Source organism: Temnothorax longispinosus, chromosome 7 (genome assembly GCF_030848805.1).
Source record: "Temnothorax longispinosus isolate EJ_2023e chromosome 7, Tlon_JGU_v1, whole genome shotgun sequence".
Taxonomy (NCBI): domain Eukaryota; kingdom Metazoa; phylum Arthropoda; class Insecta; order Hymenoptera; family Formicidae; genus Temnothorax; species Temnothorax longispinosus.
The window spans coordinates 1159554-1179157 of NC_092364.1; the positions used below are offsets into that span (position 1 = coordinate 1159554).

General features: G+C 34.3%; 4 protein-coding genes across 12 annotated transcripts; all 4 read left to right on the top strand.

The window, feature by feature from the left end:
- The first annotated feature begins 662 nt into the window (after positions 1–662).
- LOC139816372 (uncharacterized) lies at positions 663–6835 on the top strand. The gene is made up of 14 exons (XM_071783873.1): positions 663–858; positions 968–1084; positions 1175–1292; positions 1771–2032; positions 2216–2338; positions 2462–2552; positions 2638–2774; positions 2958–3090; positions 4807–4924; positions 4993–5254; positions 5334–5441; positions 5534–5624; positions 5940–6076; positions 6149–6835. The coding sequence occupies exons 1-14, from the start codon at positions 709–711 to the stop codon at positions 6408–6410; spliced, it is 2109 nt and encodes a 702-aa protein (XP_071639974.1). The 5' UTR covers positions 663–708; the 3' UTR covers positions 6411–6835.
- Positions 6836–6984: 149 nt separating this feature from the next.
- Positions 6985–11024, top strand: LOC139816350 (putative odorant receptor 71a). Of its 6 annotated transcripts, none has more exons than XM_071783836.1 (9): positions 6985–8300; positions 8648–8767; positions 8913–9030; positions 9099–9360; positions 9440–9547; positions 9637–9727; positions 10147–10271; positions 10344–10476; positions 10538–11024. In XM_071783836.1, the coding sequence occupies exons 1-9, from the start codon at positions 8157–8159 to the stop codon at positions 10604–10606; spliced, it is 1170 nt and encodes a 389-aa protein (XP_071639937.1). In that variant the 5' UTR covers positions 6985–8156; the 3' UTR covers positions 10607–11024. The 6 variants fall into 6 exon arrangements, with proteins under 6 accessions (XP_071639937.1, XP_071639936.1, XP_071639939.1 ...); XM_071783835.1 differs by having other exon boundaries at positions 10135–10271; positions 10538–11017; XM_071783838.1 differs by having other exon boundaries at positions 6985–8255; positions 10135–10271; positions 10538–11016.
- Positions 11025–11854: 830 nt separating this feature from the next.
- LOC139816353 (odorant receptor 13a-like) lies at positions 11855–14870 on the top strand. The gene is made up of 9 exons (XM_071783846.1): positions 11855–12149; positions 12255–12371; positions 12530–12647; positions 13176–13437; positions 13627–13749; positions 13892–13982; positions 14068–14204; positions 14377–14509; positions 14590–14870. The coding sequence occupies exons 1-9, from the start codon at positions 12006–12008 to the stop codon at positions 14644–14646; spliced, it is 1182 nt and encodes a 393-aa protein (XP_071639947.1). The 5' UTR covers positions 11855–12005; the 3' UTR covers positions 14647–14870.
- A 605-nt stretch (positions 14871–15475) lies between these two features.
- Positions 15476–19598, top strand: LOC139816349 (odorant receptor 13a-like). Of its 4 annotated transcripts, none has more exons than XM_071783832.1 (10): positions 15476–15615; positions 15714–15885; positions 16048–16164; positions 16300–16417; positions 17001–17262; positions 18466–18588; positions 18734–18824; positions 18910–19046; positions 19228–19360; positions 19432–19598. In XM_071783832.1, exons 2-10 carry the CDS (start codon positions 15742–15744, stop codon positions 19486–19488), a joined length of 1182 nt encoding a protein of 393 aa, XP_071639933.1. In that variant the 5' UTR covers positions 15476–15615; positions 15714–15741; the 3' UTR covers positions 19489–19598. The 4 variants fall into 4 exon arrangements, 3 of the variants coding, with proteins under 3 accessions (XP_071639933.1, XP_071639934.1, XP_071639935.1); XM_071783833.1 differs by having other exon boundaries at positions 15477–15615; positions 15700–15885; XR_011732992.1 differs by lacking the exon at positions 15476–15615 and having other exon boundaries at positions 15742–15885; positions 18996–19046; positions 19432–19583.
- The last annotated feature ends 6 nt before the right edge of the window (positions 19599–19604 follow it).

Genomic DNA, 19604 nt, shown 5'->3' on the forward strand with positions numbered 1-19604 from the left:
AGACAATTTTGTTGCATCTGAACTATATATTATTTTTTTTAAATCGATATTGTATATTTTATTATGAACATTGTACAATTAATATAAAAAAAAAACCATAGACTACAAAATTTTTTTCTCTCTTGTAGTGGAATTTGCTTGGTTTAAATTGTAATTAGTAAATTGTAAATTTTAGTATATCCCAGAATAATGAGAGCTTTATATTTTAACTTTCACCACAATACTTTTTCGCGTAGAATCGCACGATCTAAAGAGCGAAACTGCACTCGCCGAAGTTTATTGCAAGACTGTCGTTTTCTACGAAAAGTTATCGCGAGTAGTAGCTCGAGAACTGTTCGGTGCGATTATATACATTTTTTGTATTCTCCAGCGTATTTAATACGAACCATAGAGTATTTCTCAAACAGTTAGCCGTTTACTTGCGCATATTGATTATTAATACGTTACATTTATATGAAACCATATGTTGCGTTACATTTTGGAATCTATACTTATCGTAAGTGCCTGTCGCCTACGGAAACACGCGTAATCGCTATGCAATCATACCCTCAGGTAAAGGGAGTGCGAAGCGGTATCTGAAATATTAACTTATTTATAACCGGACACTTACTGGAAAAGGAGCCTTTAGAAAAAGATATCGCTTTCCGAGAGAAGCCTAGAAATTCAGATAACAGTGTAGTGCCAAGAAAACTGTTTGCTTCGTGAAATATGGAACCCAGGAGAACACAGGACAATTATTACGATATCTGTAGGAGGTATCTGGAGTTAGTCGGTCAGTGGCCTTATCAGAAGCCGAAGCAGAGTTTGTTTTTCTTGATTCTTATACTCTTCTTTGACGTCAATGTACTCTTTACACAGGTAACGTTAATTATTATCGAGATCTTCTTCTTCAAGAAAGGAAATAATTCAGAGTAGAACTTTGTGAAGAACCGCGTCGAATACACGCGAATGCAATCACATTTTTCAGGCGGCAAGATTTTTCGTATGCGATAACATGAAGTGTATCTTTGAAACTTTACCTCCACACATACTGGCAGCGATTATTCCGGTGAAAATTTTCACTTATCAATTTAACAGTCGCAAAGTACGTTCTAATAGCAAAACTTAGACCTTGTTGATGTTGTAATCATTGATATTGCATTCGATATGTCGAATATATCGGTGATGTTTTTAGATTAAACATCTCACAGATCGCTTATTCCTAGACTGGGATATGCTCGAGACTAAAACAGAACGCGATATTATGAGAAAGTATGCCGAAAATGGCAGATGGTACGTGTTGATATACAGCTGTGAGTAATTTCTTTACTTTAGCTGAGAATCAAGGAAATTTATTTCCTTGTGCAATAAAAAAATTAAGTTAAGATAATATGTTTGCATTTAGTGTTTTACAATTAATTAAGATAAATACTTCAAATTAGTTATAAATAAGATATCAGTATATCAGTCTATGAATAACTGATGCTACCATGTTGGAACCAAGTACAAAAAAAAATGGTATAAACTATAAAGTACTTTCTTTCTGAAAAAAAGTTGCTAGTCAATATAAGCTAAAATTGAAAAATGTAAATTTATATTTTGCTATGACATTGAGATATTCTGCCAAGTACTTTACATTCGACAAAGAGAGAAGACATACATAAAAAAAGATATGAATTAAAAAGGAAAAATCTTGGAACAAAATACAATTTTAACAGCAGAATTCTTAGTTAAAAGTTAAGAGATATTTTAGCAGACAGTCGTTTTTTATAAATTTTGCTTTCTTTGCAGCGTATGTTTACATATCTACTATATCATTTACAACAACCTCTCTCGTGCCACGCATTTTGGATGTTGTATTTCCATTGAATACTTCCCGCCCCATAATGTTAGCATATCCGGCATACTATTTCGTTGACGAAAATCGATATTTCTACTATATTTTTCTTCACATGATAATTTGCGCCACTGCGTGTTTAACCGGGTTAATCGCACACGATTGCATGTTCTTTACCTACATCGAACACACCTGCGGCCTCTTCGCCGTCGTTAAGTAATGATTATTTATACTGAAAGTATAAAATCATATTTTTTATGGCTAAGAAATAAATAAAAGTCTACCGAAGAGTAAATGTAATGTAATAATAGTTTTAGCTCATGTACGTTCACTTGGAAGAGACAGAAATTAATTTGCCAAAACTCTCATAAAAATGTTATGTTGCATAAATACTTGCAGATATAGATTTGAGCATGTACCACATAAACGTAGTAATGCAGAAAAAAGTACAATTGATTGTTCGAATTCCTTGTATTACAAGAACGTTGTTATTTCGATCCAAGCTCATCGAAAGGCATTGCAGTGAGTGTGCAATAATTAATATATCGTAGCACGTTTCTCTTCTATTATAATCTCGATGTTAATTAACTAGAATGATCTTTGACAATATTTAATCATCATCAATATTATATATTCTTACTGTAGGTTTGTTAAAATTCTTGAAGATACCTTTTCGATATCGCTCGCCGTGCAACTCCTATTAATTACAATCTGCTTGAGCATTACCTTGGTACAAGTGAGTAACTTACAAATAGGCAAATACCAAAATTCTGTAATGTAATGAAGAACTAAAACAGAATGTTACCTTTCTCGCGTTCAAGCTCTCAACGCAGCTGCACGAATCAGCGGAAGCGATGAGATATTTCGTCTTCATTATGGCTCAATTGTTTCACTTGTTCTGCTTTAGCTTCCAGGGACAAAAACTGATAAATCATAGTCTCGAAACTCGCGACAACATGTAAGAGACTATATTAAATCGCAAGTAAATTAGCTGGCTAAAAACCAAAATATTTGGTCGATATAGAATTATAGAAGACATACATTTTCATAGAATTACTTACAAACATTTAATTATTTTTCACAATCAAAGTAAACTGTTATTTATTATGTGTTCTTTGAATGTGTAATGGTAATCTTATAGATATCACAGCTTGTGGTATAAAATACCCGTGAAGGAACAAAGATTGCTCCTGTTCGTAATGAGAAAAAGCCTTGAAGCCAGTGTCTTCACCGCCGGCAAAATATATGTGTTTTCTCTAGAAAATTTTACAACGGTAAGGGAATGACAGATGTTACTAAAATACACAGACTACAAGATATATGAAATCTTTCTCCGTTCTCGTTTAGGTTGTACAAAGCTCGATGTCATACTTTACGTTGTTATCGTCCTTTGACGTATCATGATCGATTCCTAACGTAGCACGCAGCAAAATATCCGTGAAAAACAACAGGTTTGCAGAAGTATAATATTACAAATTATATATTAAATAAATATATTTGTTGAAATATATTGTTAAATAAATATATTGAAATAATATATTTGTCAATATTTAATAAGACAAAAATAATAAAATTTTATTACGTTATCGATATTGCTAAGTCACCAAATAGCGATAAACGCATTTTGAAGCTAAATAATCATACATTTCACAATCGTTAACGTTTCTTAGACGGTTTCATGAAACTACTTTTTATAGCTGTATTATTTTACCCCTGTCTAACAACCAGCCCCAGTCTCCCCTAGAAGTATATCGTGTTTCACAGAGCCGTAACGTATTTCTATACAGAAAAAAATTAAAAAGAAGGAACGTGTTGCCATACGTGTTAGTTATTTCTGCAAGAGGCTGAATGTGAATATGGCACACCACAGACGCAATATTGAAAGTAACACTTACGCAACAATGTACAGGATACATAGAACAGACACTATAGCATTTATCTTAGAGTTAAGACACGTACAGTGTCACAGGAACTTCTAATTTCTTGGACATTCCGATCGATATGTGTTTCGTGCACAAGAAAATTGTCTCGTCCGTCGACGGACTATCGGGTTCGCAACTTACATTTTATAAGGCATGACACGCAAAATTGCTACGTCAAAGGTTTCCAATACATATTATTTTTCTTCTCTCTATCACTCACTAAAATATTAATTCATCTCTTATAACAAAGACGAGACCAGCAATTTAGACGACTGCGTGTTGCCGAGAGCGCAGTATTGCTTTGAGAAGTATGAAGTCCACTTCGAATCATTACTACAGTATTACAAAAAGGGTGTTGTCACTCGCCGGCCAGTGGCCTTATCAAGAAAGAAGAACGAGGTTGTTCCGAGTGAGCTTTGTGACTGCGACCGCTGTTTCGTTGATCGTTCCAATGGTTCCAGAGAAGTTTCTCGTAACATTTCTACCACGCTATGCTAGTTCTTTATAAATATAATATAAATAAATAATTGTAAATCTAATAGTCATTGAAATGCATAAAAAAGTTGTTTAAAATACGATCGGCAAGGCAATGATGTTCACATCTGTTAAGAATTATACATCGTTTTGGACGATATATAATTCGACAAAATTCAGGATAGAATTATATTCTTGACTTGTTAAAAAATAATATTAAAGATATACCAAAATGCACGCGTATACAAAGTAATTAGAATTCTATGAAACTTGTCGAAAATATAGATTGTCCAAGACGGAATTTAATATCTAATATATTTCTAGATTTTCAAACTTATTCAGTGCGACGGAAACTTGCGATGTATTATGCTGACCGTACCATCGATTATGTTGATGCTTATGTTTCTGGTGAAGCTGTACGCGTGCCAGTTTAACAGTAGCAAAGTACGCCAATACTGAGATTTATATGATACATAATTGGTCAATATAGATGATTATTCGAATTTTTATCGCCCTTCGCGATCGCGGTTCTTTACAATCGTCGGTGGGTTGTCCGATAAAATTTCGCATTTATCGAGGGTGTTTCTACAATAGATCAAAGATCTCATTGATCGTCTGGATAGCGACTGGAAGAAATTGGAAAGCGCTGATGAGCAAGATATTATGAAAACGTATGCCGCGAATGCGAGACTACTTTCTTTGGCATATTGCTGTAAGGATTAGTCGCTTAATATTATTTTTGTTTTAACGAATCACGGACGATTATTTCTTTTCTTGCAGTATTTTATTACATAGCTGCCGGTGCATTTGTATCAATTAGTCTCATACCGCACGTACTAAATGCCATTTTACCTCTCAACGAATCCCGGCCCATATTTATGCCTTACGAGTCTTATTATTTCGTGGACGGCGAAAAATACTTTTTCTATATTTTCTTCCACGCTCTTGTAGCCATAGAGATAAGTATGACAGCGATGGTTGCGCACGATTGCATGCTTCTCATTTGCATCCAGCATATCTGCAGCGTCTTCGCGGTGGCTGGGTAAGATGAAATCTTTTTTCTCTCGCATCCTCTGAATTACGACTGATTATGTGGAGCGAAATTGCTGGAATGTTCACAGATTTAGATTCGGGATTCTATCACGTACTGATCGTAACGACGCAATAAATAATGATGTATACGATCAGAAATTCGCAGTCTCCGTGTATGCGCATTGGCGAGCTTTACAGTGAGTGCAATATTATTGCACTAAAACATGTACGTATAAAGAAAAAAAACCAAGAAATTATCGATACGTGTCGCAAAATTTGCTTGCCGCAGATTCGCGCAGCTTCTTGAAAAGACCTTTTGCGTTTTCTTCGCCGTACAAATAATGATAGTTACAGTAGCGATGAGCATTACTCTGCTACAGGTACGTATCCATTTATTGTTGCAACTCAACTTTTCTGATACTCGCACTTTTCGAGATAGGTAGATCACGTTATGTTACCACTCGCGGTTGCGCGATTAAGATCCCCGTACACAAATTAGCAGTAACATTAGAATTCACCAATCGCATCTGGTATTTTTGAACCGTAAGGCAGCCATTTTCAAGTAGACATGATTCTAATTGGTCAATTTTTACGGTATGTCTTAACTCTTACGTTACTGCTACGGCAATTTGTGTGCGGGGGCCCTTAATGCCAAAGCGACAGATTAAAATGTCATATTATTTATCACTTTCGAGATTGCGCTGCAGTTAAACGAAATTCCGGAAGTGATGAGATATACGGCATTCGTCATTAGTCAAGTGATTCACTTATTCTGCATTAGTCTGCAAGGACAGAGATTGATCGATCATAGCGTGCAAATCCGTGACCAGATGTAAGATGACAATTTAAATCGTTGCGTAGCCGAAGGCGTTTGATCATTAATTGAGACACAAAATTGTTGCAGATATAACTCTTTCTGGTACGAAATACCCGCGAAATGGCAAAGACTGCTTTTGTACGTGATGCGAAAGAGCATGCAACCGAATTATTTGAGCGCCGGCAAGATTTACGTCTTTTCTCTGAAGAGCTTCACCACGGTAAAGATTATTTACGAACGTTACGTTGTTACAACGTGTTCTTTCAAAATTTCTCTTAAGAATGCTGTCATTTTCAAGGTTATACAATCTTCGGTGTCGTATTTCACCGTACTTGCATCCTTCCAGTAATCAGTATGTAATAAATAATTCGGATAGTCTCCTTGTACAACCACAATTATATCATAGTAATAGAGATTATATAGATGAAAATAATACTTACATTTTAATTTGTTAATCGTAAACGAGTTACTTACATATTTTAAATATTGTTGTTAAATATAATTTTAAACTCATTATTTTTTCGCGGACGAAGCCACAAGTCATAAAGAAAAAAGCAGGAATGAATGACGAAGAAATAGGTAAGAAACCATGATATTTATTTTAAATACTGAAAGCTGAATATAATTTTGTTCGATCTGTGACTCGAAAATATTACGTAAAGTGATAAATTTTAATAATGGAGCATAGGTTTTATTTGCATTTAATAGATGTAATATATGATGGTAATTCCGTTAGTTGGAATAAGAAAAATAAGTTTTAATTATATTGCCATGTATGACATCTCCTTTTCTTTCTTCTTTTCGAGCTATCGAACGTAAGACGATTCTCGTGAGGAAAGGCGCAAGAGACCTCTTGCGAGCCTTCGCAGTATTTAGAATAGGAATATTTTTCATTATATTCTTACAGAGAATGCAGTAAATATTATTTTAATTAATAAATACAAAGGGTTGAGTTTTCGAAAATAATTATCTTTTCAAAATGTCGTTGGCGTGCTTAAATAAAGGCATTTTTACTGTAAAATTTTTATATAAAACACATTTTTGATAAAGCACATCTCAGATATTTTTGAAAGTATACATCAAGGAAAGTCGAAAGTCGCTCTACAAATGATGATCTACCGATATAAATGTAGAAATACTTATTACGAGTATAGTATTTAGTAGCGTAAAATAATAAAGTAATTAAATAAATGTTATCTGTATATCCTTGTGTTTTGCGTGTTCTCAATTTTGCGCGACACACGACGGATAATTAATTAATTTAATCACCGGCGGATCCCGATACGGAGATTGAAGTCTCCCAAGATTTACGGTTAAGTGAAACTATTATGAAGGTACATAAAGGAAATAATTAAGTACAAATTTTATAAGAAATATATAACTTTTTTACGTTCTGTTGCAAAAATGAAATATAATGACATTATATTCAATACTGTGAAAATTGATAATGTTTTGTTAACACACATGTGTTTCATATAAACTTAATAAATATTACGATGCACATCGTTAAAAGTTACGCAGATATTTCAAATCCTGTGCTATGGATATATAAAAATGTATAATGTATATATAACATGTAGGGGAGACTCTGTTTCACAGAGCCGTAATGTATTTCTATATATATAGAAAAAAATTAAAAAGAAAGAACGTGTTGCCATATACGTTTTAGTTATTTCTGCAAGAGGCTGAATGCGAATATGGCACACCACAGACGATCGTCACGCAATATTGAAAGTAACACTTACGCAACAATGTACAGGATACATAGAACAGACACCATAGCATTTATCTTAGAGTTAAGACACGTACAGTGTCACAGGAACTTCTAATTTCTTGGACATTCCGATCGATATGTGTTCCGTGCGCAAGAAAATTGTCTCGTCCATCGACGGACTACCACTTGCGGACGGGGTTCGCAATTTACATTTTATAAGGCATGACACGCGAAATTGCTACGTCAAAGGTTTCCAATACATAGTATTTTTTTTCTCTCTATTACACTCACTAAAATATTAATTCGTCTCTTATAACAAAGACGAGACCAGAAATTTTAACGACTGCGTGTTGCCGAGAGCGCAGTATTGCTTTGAGAAGTATGGAGTCCACTTCGAATCATTACTACAGTATTACAAAAAGGATGTTGTCACTCGCCGGCCAGTGGCCTTATCAAGAAAGAAGAACGAGGTTGTTCCTAGTGAGCTTTGTGACTGCGACCACTGTTTCGATGATCGTTCCAATGGTTCCATAGAAGTTTTTCATAACATTTCTACCACGTTATTCTAGTTTTTTATAAATCTAATATAAATAAATAATTGTAAATTTAATAGTCAATAAAGTGCATAAAAAAGTTGATTAAAATACGATCGGCAGGGCAATGACGTACACATCTGTTAAGAATTATACATCGTTTTGGACGATGTATAATTCGACAAAATTCAGGATAGAATTATATTATTGATTTGTTAAAAAATAATATTAAATATATACCAAAATGCACGCGTATACGTCAAAGTAATTAGAATTCTATGAAACTTGTCGAAAATATAGATTGTCCAAGACGGAATTTAATATCTAATATATTTCTAGATTTTCAAACTTATTCAGTGCGACGGAAACTTGCGATGTAGTATGCTGACCGTACCATCGATTATGTTGATGCTTATGTTTCTGGTGAAACTGTACACGTGCCAGTTTAACAGTAGCAAAGTATGCCAATACTGAGATTTATATGATATATTGGTCAATAGATGATTGTTCGAATTTTTATTGCCCTTCGCGATCGCGGTTCTTTATGATCGTCAGTGGGTTGTCCGATAAGATTTCGCATTTATCGAGGGTGTTTCTATAATAGATCAAAGCTCTCATTGATCGTCTGGATAGCGACTGGGAGAAATTGGAAGGCGCTGATGAGCAAGATATTACGAAAACGTATGCCGCGAATGCGAGATTGCTTTCTTTGGCATATTGCTGTAAGGATTAGTCGCTTAATATTATTTTTATTTTAACGAATCACGGACGATTATTTTTCTTGTTGCAGTATATTATTACATAGTTGCCGGTGCATTTGTATCAATTAGTCTCATACCGCACGTACTAAATGCCATTTTACCTCTCAACGAATCCCGGCCCATATTTATGCCTTACGAGGCCTATTATTTCGTGGACGGCGAAAAATACTTTTTCTATATTTTCTTCCACGCTATTGTATGCGTAGAGATAGGTATAACAGCGGTAGTTGCACACGATTGCATGCTTCTGATTTGCATTCAGCACATCTGCAGCGTCTTCGCGGTGGCTGGGTAAGATAATATCTTATTTTTCTCGCATCCTCTGAATTACGACTGATTATGTGAAGCGAAATTGCTGGAATATTCGCAGATTTAGATTTGGGATTCTATCACGTACTGATCGTAACGACGCAATAAATAATGATGTATACAATCAGAAATTCGCAGTATCCGTGTATGCGCATTGGCGAGCTTTACAGTGAGTGCAATATTGCACTAAAACATGTACGTATAAAGAAAAAAAAACAAGAAATTGTCAATACGTGTCGCAAAATTTGCTTGCCGCAGATTCGCGCAGCTTCTTGAAAAGACCTTTTGCGCTTCCTTCGCCATACAAATAATGATAGTTACAGTAGCGATGAGCATTTCTCTGCTACAGGTGCGTGTCTATTTATTGTTGCAACTCAACCTTTGTGATACTCGCACTTTTCGAGATAGGTAGATAACGTTACGTTATGTTACCACTCGCGTTTGCGCGATTAAGGTCCCCGTACACAAATTGCCGTAGCAGTAACGTTAGAATTCACCAATCGGATCAAGTATTTTTTAACCGCAAGTTTGCCATTTTCAAGTAGACATCCCAGATAGCACAGCTGATCTTTATGAATTCAAAAAGATCTGAATCTGATCTTTATGAATTCATAAAGATCAACTGTGCTATCTGGGATGATTCTAATTGGTCAATTCTTATGGTATGTCTTACGTTACTGCTACGGCAATTTGTGTGCGGGTGCCCTTTATGCCAAAGCGACAGATTAAAATGTCATATTATTTATCACTTTCGAGATTGCGCTGCAGTTAAACGAAATTCCGGAAATGATGAGATATACGGCATTCGTCATTAGTCAAGTGATTCACTTATTCTGCATTAGTCTGCAAGGCCAGAGATTGATCGATCATAGCGTGAAAATCCGCGACCAGATGTAAGATGACAATTTAAATCGTTGCGTAGCCGAAGGCGTTTGATCATTAATTGAGACACAAAATTGTTGCAGATATAACTCTTCCTGGTACGAAATACCCGCGAAATGGCAAAAGCTGCTTTTGTACGTAATGCGAAAGAGCATGCAACCGAATTATTTGAGCGCCGGCAAGATTTACGTCTTTTCTCTGAAGAGCTTCACCACGGTAAAGGATTATTTACGAACGTTACGTTGTTACAACGTTTTCTTTCAAAATCCCTCTTAAGAATGCTCTCATTTTCAAGGTTATACAGTCTTCGGTGTCGTATTTCACCGTACTTGCATCCTTCCAGTAATCAGTATGTAATAAATAATTCGAATAGTCTACTTCTACAACCACAATTATGTCATAGTAATAGAGATTATATAGTGAAAATAATACTTACATTTTAATTTGTTAATCGTAAACGAGTTACTTACATATTTTAAATATTGTGTTGTTAAATATAATTTCAAACTCATTATTGTTTCGCGGACGAAGCCACAAGTCATAAAGAAAAAAGCAGGAATGTATAACGAAGAAATAGGTAAGAAACCATGATATTTATTTTAAATACTGAAAGCTGAATATAATTTCGTTCGATCTGTGACTGGAAAATATTACGTAAAGTGATAAATTTTAATAATGGAGTATAGGTTCTATTTTGCATTTAGTAGATGTAGTATATGGTAATGTCGTTAATTGGAATAAGAAAAATAAATCTTAATTATATTGCCATGTATGACATCTCCTTTCCTTTCTTCTTTCCGAGCTATCAAACGCAGGTCGATTCTCGTGAGAAAAGGTGCAAGAGACCTTTCTTGCGAGCATCGGCAGCATTTAGAATAGAAATATTTTTAATTATATTTTTATGGAAAATGCAGCAAATATTCTTTTAATTAACAGATGCAAAAGGGTAAGTTTTCGAAAATAATTATCTTTTTAAAATGTTGACGTGCTTAAATAATGGAATTTTTACTGTAAAACTTTTATATGAAACACATTTTTGATGAAGCATCTCAGATATTTTTGAAAATATACATTAAGGAAAGCCGAAAGTCGCAAATAATGATCTACTGATATAATTATAAAAATACCTATTACGAGGATAGCATTCGGTGGCATACATAATGAAATAATTAAATAAATATTATTTATATATTTTACCAAGTTTTGTGTTTTGCGTGCTCCCAATCTCGCGTGACGACAGCAGTAATTAATTGAGACTATTCGCCAACGTGATACTCCTCTGCGTATAATTACGAAAGCAAAACTGTACTCGCCGAAGTTTATCGCGACACTGCCGTTGTTTTCTATTGTCGAGAAAATACGCAAACCGTATAGCTCGAGACCTAGACCGCCTGCTCAGTACGGGTTATAAATGTTTATCGGACTCTCCAGCGTATTCCATACACTCGTAACTCAAGCAGTAGAGTATTTCTCAAAGAGTCAGCTGTCAAGTCTGCTGTCTACTCGCGCCTATCATTACGTTGCATCTATGCGAGACGTACACTTATCGTAAGTGCCTGATGTCACCTACGAAAACCCGTGATCGCTTGCGCGCCCGGTTAGGGGAGGAAGACGAGTAGGTATGCGGAACGCAGTATCTAAAATATTTATTTATTTATAACTGACACTTTTCTGGCGAGAAAAAGACCTTTCGAGGAAAGTCTCGAAATTCAGATAACATTGTAGTGACCACTTCTTCGTGAAGTATGGAACATAGTAGCGATTACTATTACGATATCTGTAAGTGGTACCTGATGTTAGTCGGCCAGTGGCCCTATCAGAAGTTGAAAGAGAGTTTGTCTTTCTTGACTTTCATAATCATTCTTGATGCCAGTGCACTTGTTACACAGGTAACGTTAGCGTTGAAATTTTTATTTTAGAAAAAAGAAACTAATAATAGACGTTTATTAGGATTCGGAATTAAATAAAATTTACAAATAAATGCAATTTCTCAGATAGCAAGATTTTTCATATGCGATAACGCGGTATGTATTTATGAAACTTTACCTCCACATATGCTGACAGTGATGATTCTGGTGAAAATTTTCACGTATCAGTTTAACAGCCGGAAAGTACGTCCATTTAATAAAAATATTATTGATATTCTAATTTTCTAAGTCGCAGACATGAATAACTTTATTGTAAAATCTTAGATCTTGTTGAGAAAACTGTTATATCTGTTGAGAGAATATTACATTTGAGATATCGAATATATCGGTGATGTTTGTAGATTAAAGATCTCACAGATCGCTTGTTCGTAGACTGGGATATGATCCAAACTAAGGAAGAACACGACATTATGAAAAAGTACGCACAAAACGGCAGATGGTACGCGTTGACATATGGCTGTACGTAATTATTCGATTTTAGTTGAGAATCGAACAGATCTATTTCTTTATGCAATTAAAGAATTAAGATTATATGTTTTTATCGCGCTTGCGTATAGTGCTTCAGATATTAATGTATAGCTTAACTGACGTTATATCAAAGTATAAAAGATATATGTTGCACAAAAAAAAGGATTTTTTCCCTACATAAAATCGTTAGTGCAAACTAAAAATATTTGAATTTACAACTTCATTCTGTTTTAAGATAAATAAACCTGACACATTCTGTTACACATTAATGTATTACACATTAATGTGTAACAGAATGTGTCAGGTTTTTTTATTACACATTGTATTACACATTAATGTGAATAGTATAGAATAGATATTGATTAAAAAGGAAAATTTCTAAAGAGAAAGATATGCTTGTGTGTGTAAAAATAAAAATAAAAATAAACTATAAAATATTTTCATTATCATAATTCTTTCCTATATTATAAAAATGATTTTAGTTGGAGCTCGTTTTCACCAATATTGTTTTCGTTGCAGCGTACGTTTACGTGTCTACCATTTCATTTACAACAACCTCTCTCGTGCCACGCATTTTGGATGTGGTATTTCCATTGAATACTTCTCGCCCTGTAATGTTAGCTTATCCGGCATACTATTTCGTTGATGAAAATCAATATTTCAATTATATTTTCCTTCATATGTTAATTACCAGCAGTGTGTGCATGACCGGATTAATTGCGCACGATAGCATGTTTTTCGTTTACGTCGAACACATTTGCGGTCTTTTCGCCATTGTTGGGTAATGATTATTTATACCAAAAGTGAGATCACATCTCTTTTAGTTATAAATATAGGAGATAAATAAAATTTTCTATTAAGAGTACACATAACGTAATAATAGTTTTAGCTCTTGTATACATTATTTGAAAGCAGCAGAAATTAATTCTCAAAACTTTCTAATAACGTTGGTTCGCGTAAATATTTGCAGATTTCGATTTGAGCATGTGTCATATAAACCTAGTGCTATGGAAAAAAGTATGATCGATTATCCGGATGCTGTGTATCACAAGAATATTGTGATTTCGATTCACGCTCATCGACAAGCTTTGCAGTAAGTATATAATAACATTGTAGCACATTTTTGTATCATTAATTTTCAATGCTAATTAACTAGAATGATCATTGATAAACTACTGATGTGTTGCTTTTATAAGTTTTATTTAATCGTCACCAGTGTCGTATTCTCAATATAGGCTCGCTAAACTTCTTGAAGATACCTTTACAATATCGTTTGCCGTGCAACTTCTGATCGTTACAGTTGGCTTGAGCATTACTTTAGTACAAGTGAGTTACTTATGAATAGGCAAGTGCGAGAATTCTGTAATGTAATAAGGAGCTAAAACAGGATTTTATCTTTCTTGCGTTTAAGCTGTCGATACAGTTGCACGATTCAGCGGAAGCGATGAGATACTTCGTCTTCATTATTGCTCAATTGTTTCACTTGTTCTGCTTAAGCTTCCAAGGACAAAAGTTGATAAATCACAGCCTCGAGACTTGCGACAAGATGTAAGAGACAATATTAAATTAAAAAATTAATTAGCTGTTTGACTGATATACGAAACATATTTTCCACAGAAATACTCATAAAAATTAATTATTTCTTGCAATTAGTAGACTGTATTCCTTATTTATTGTATTTATTTTGTATGTAATGATAACAATGCAAGTATAATTTTAGATATCAGAGCTTGTGGTTTACCATACCAGTGAAGGAACAAAGACTGCTCTTATTCGCGATGAAAAGAAGTCTCGAAGCTAGTATCTTGACCGCCGGCAAGATATACGTGTTTTCTCTAGAAAGTTTCACAACGGTAAAACAATTAACATAACAAACGTTATAAACCATATCAAACCAAAAAGATGTGTATGACCTTTAACTGTTCTCATTTAGGTCGTGCAAAGCTCGATGTCGTACTTTACGTTACTATCGTCCTTTGACGTGTCGTGATCGATATCCGACGAGATTATAACAGCACAGTAAAGTAGTAAAATATCCCTGAAGCATTCCACACGAATATATTAATTCAAATTATACATAGAACAAAATAATATTTATATTTGCTATTATAATAAGATAAAAGTAATACAATTTTATATTTTTATTGATACTGCTAAGCAATCAAAAACTTTTCCCTTCCAATCTTCCTCCAATTTTCCTCGAAGGCATGGAATACTCACGATACACTTTTCTCTACCGATAGAAGGTAGTCATTTCGTCACGCTATTTTATTCTGACCGATACGTGCTCTCCGCAGGGAACTTGAAAAATGAGCCGCTTTTCAACGGAGCTGCACTACTGTCAAGGAAACAAATATCACCAGTGTCCATAAAATCCATTAGTCGGTCATCGATCGACACGCACAAGTTATTTTGCAAGAGTTGTCTATGTCTATGTCTATATTACACCTTCCACGAAAATACTTTTTGATTCGTGTCTCGTCACAAGATGAGCAATGAGTTCAACATTAAAACAGGAAGTACGAACTAAGTTGTCTTTGCGGTGCCGAAGACGCGACACTACTGTTTCACCAAGTGTTATGGAAGCCTGGAGTTATCATTATGACTTCGTCTATAGTACCATCGCTCATCGATACATGGCCATGTCAGAAACTGAGAATGAAGATGTTCTGCGATGCCCTGTCAGGTATAATCGCTCCGCAGGTAAATGCATATATTGCCCGAAAGACAACTGTTCAGTGTGATTACAAATGTCCATTGTATTTTCCAGCATATTCGATACCCTCTCGTAATTTAAACTGTATTTCTCAAAGGGCCAGCTGTCTACCCGCACCTACTATTAACATGTTATATTTACACAAGACATATACTTAGCATAAGTGCCCATCTGTTACGAAAACCCGCGTGATCGTTATGAAATCGTGCGCTCCGACTAAGGGAGGACAGCGCGCGTGCCACGGTGCGGTATCTGAATAATTTATTTACTTATGTCCCCGACCCTTACTGCGAAAAAAATACCTACGAGAGGAGGCTCGAAATTCAGATGTCACATTGCAGTACCGAGAAGACCGTTTCGTCGTGAAGTATGGAACCTAGTAGAAGTTACTATTACGATATCAATAAAAAGTTTCTCATGTTAATCGGCCAGTGGCCCTATCAGAAGCCGAAAGAAAGAATGACTGCCTTTGCATTTATAATGATTATGCTTGTCTTTGAACTCTTTCCACTGGTAAAGTTAGTTGTCGTTAAAATTTTCTTTTTTTAGAAAAGGAAATAAAATAATAGTATGTTAAAATTCCATGCATGTTAAATTGTTTGTTTGCAATTAAAGTATCACAATAATTTTAGAAAAATTGAATGCTTTTATATTCAGGAATTTATTCATTTCCAGACGGCAAAATTTTGCATGTGCGAAAACGCACAGTGTATCTACGAAATTTTACCAATATATATGTTGCAACTGGCAATTGTATCGAAAATTTTCACATATCTTTTTAACAGCCGGAAAGTACGTTTTGTTGGTATTTTAATCCTGAGCCACAGATGTAGCTTTATTATTGCAAAATCTTATTGTTAAATTATGTTGACAATATTGTTATATCCGTTGAGAATATTACATCCAAAATATTGCTCACATTTCTAGATTAAAGATCTCACAGATCGCTTATTCGTAGACTGGGATATGCTCAAAACTAAGGAAGAACACGACATTATGAGAAAATATGCCGAGACAGGCAGATGGTATGCGCTGATATACGGCTGTAAGTATAATAGCTGATCTTACATTTAGCTGAGATTTAACGAAATTCATATATTTTCTTATGCAATCAAAAAATTAAAATAAAGTTATATACATATTTTCTCTGTTTTGTTTAAATTAAATAAAAGTAAATATTCCGTATTAGTTCAGACGAAAATATTAATATAACTTATGTGCTATATTAAGGTAAATGCACCAATGCCGAGACACTTAAGACCAATGTCTGGACACCTTTATCATTTTAGTTTTTAAATAAGTATAACGCGAATTAAAATCAAAGATAAAAATCTAATACAAGAAAAATATTTTTATCTTTGATTCTTAATTTTAATTCGCATTATAATTTATTTAAGAACAAAAATGATAAAAATGTTCAGACATAGGTACGTGTCCAGGCATTAAAATATTTACCTTAATACATAAAAGATATATATTGCACACAAGTACGACGAAGCCATAACGACATTTTCAAAAATAATTAAATAATATACAAAATAATTTTATAGTAACATAATTTTTAATTAATTTTAATTATTAATTTTAGTATAGGCGCTCGTATTGACGTATTTTTGTTTTTGTTGCAGCATTTATATATATGGCTGCCATTATATTTGCTTCAACCGCTCTCGTGCCACGCATCTTGGATGTAGTGTTTCCATTGAATACTTCCCGTCCAGTAATGTTCCCATATCCGGCATACTATTTCGTTGACGAAAATGAATATTTCTATTATATTTTTTGCCATATGTTATTTACTGGCGTTACAAATATGACTGGATTAATTGCGCACGACATCACGTTTTTCGTTTACACCGAACACGTCTGCGGTCTTTTCGCCATCGTTGGGTAATGACTATTCATACTGAGAGCAAGATCACATCTCTTTTAGTTAGGAGATAAATATAATTCTCTATACCGAGGAATAAATGTAACGTAATAATAGTTTCAGTTTTTGTACATATTTACATGAAAGAAGTTAACCCTTTTGGTAACGAGCGACTGGGACGCAAACGGCCCTTCGGTGACCAACGCGTCGATTCGCCGATATACGCGATTCGGCCGAGAGAGTTATGCACTCGACGTTCAGTGCCTTCAATTACTATATGTATCATCTCATCATATCTAACTAGTGTAATAAAATTCAGTAACAAAAACAATTTAAAATATTTATCAACAGAAGCGTTTTAAGTTAACATTTCAAGTTGCTCGGCCGGTTTTAATTACCACTTTTTAATTACCGGCATTACTATCTACGGATAACAATTTAAAACGTCTAATATAGCACGACACACTCCAGAAACGAGTTAATCAAAATGTCTTGTCAATTTACTTAAGTTTACTTCTACTTATAAAATACAGTTTGGAAGAAATCAAAATGTTATTACATTAAAAAGCTGTAAAATGAAACTTACCTCATATAACGTTTTCGATTTGTTGTCTCGACCCGACTCGAGTCAGATTGAAAGTTCGGAAAAATGATAATAAAATATGATAATATGCCGCCATAATGCTAAAAATATGTGATGGAAGTTAAGGAACGCTTTCTGTCATGATATAATTTAGAGTCATCGAGTTTTAAACTGAACTTTCGATCTGATCCGAGTCGGGTCGAGCCAACAAATCGAAAATACTAAGTTTCAACGCTGTTCAGTCGAATCGACTGTCATACGGCGCCACTCAGTCATGACAGTTTACGAATTAACTTAGTGTTGCCAACTTAACTTACACGAAAACAAATATACCTGCCCCACCGGTGGGGCAAAAGTGCGTTTTTGCAATCAGTTCAAGAAAAGTTTATTACGTGAAATGTATTCAAAATATAGACATAAACTAGTGAACTTTGAAAGAGAATGTTTGAAGATTTTACAGTTCAAATTTCAAGATTCTAGCAATATCTCAACGGTAGATATATGGAATCAAAAACTGAGTGCGTGATTTTGCTCCACTCTACTCTATATAGTCACTCTCCATACCGAAAGGGTTAATTCTTAAATTCAGAAATTAGTTCTGAAAATTCTCTAATAACATTATTTCACGCTCTACTTGCAGATTTAGACTTGAGCATTTGTTACATAAACGTTGTGCTATAGAAAAAAATATGATCGATTATCCGGATGCCGTGTATCACAAGAATATTGTGATTTCGATTTACATTCATCATAAGGCTCTACAGTGAGTTTGTAACAAACGTAATACATATTCCTTTCGTTAATCCAAATGTCAATTAAAAAATCTTTGATAATCCGTGATAAGTTACGATGTTTTTGCTTGACTTTTATTTAGATATTTAGTCGTCATTATTATATCCTTATCATAGGTTTGTTGAATTTCTTGAGAGTACTTTTACGATATCGTTCGCCGTGCAACTTCTGACGATTACAATTGCCTTGAGTATTACTTTAGTACAAGTGAGTTACTTACGAATAGGCAAATACTAGAACTCTGTAACGTAAGGAACAACTAAAACAGGAATTTACCTTTCACGCGTTCAAGCTTTCGATACAGCTGCACAATTTAGCGGAAGCGTTTAGGTACTTCGTCTTCATTTTTGCTCAATTGTTTCACTTGTTTTGCTTAAGCTTCCAAGGACAAAAGCTGATAGATCACAGCCTCGAGACTTGCGACAAGATGTAAGAGAAAGAGACAATATTTAATTGAAAATGAATTATTTATCGATATATAAATTTGATCGGTATAGAGGATATCATTTCCATAGATATTTTTTACATAAGAATTTAATTATTTTCTACAATCAGTATTCTTATTTGACGTGCATATTTTATGCATTATTTTATAATGGCAATTTTATAGATATCGTGGCTTGTGGTATACCATACCTGTAAAGGAGCAAAGACTACTCATGTTTGTGATGAGAAAAAGTATCGAAGCTAGTGTCTTGACCGCCGGCAAGATATACATATTTTCTCTAGAAAATTTTACAACGGTAAAACGCTTAACATGATACACGTTTCAAAAATACGCAAACCAAATGTAAAAGCTTTAACTGTTCTTCAGGTCGTGCAAAGCTCGATGTCATACTTTACGTTATTATCGACCTTTGACGTGTCGTGATCGATATCCGATGAGATTATAACAGAAGAGTAAAATAGTAAATTTTCCTTGAAGCATTCTACACGAATATAATGTTACAAATAATATATATGGAATAAAATAATGTTTATATTTGC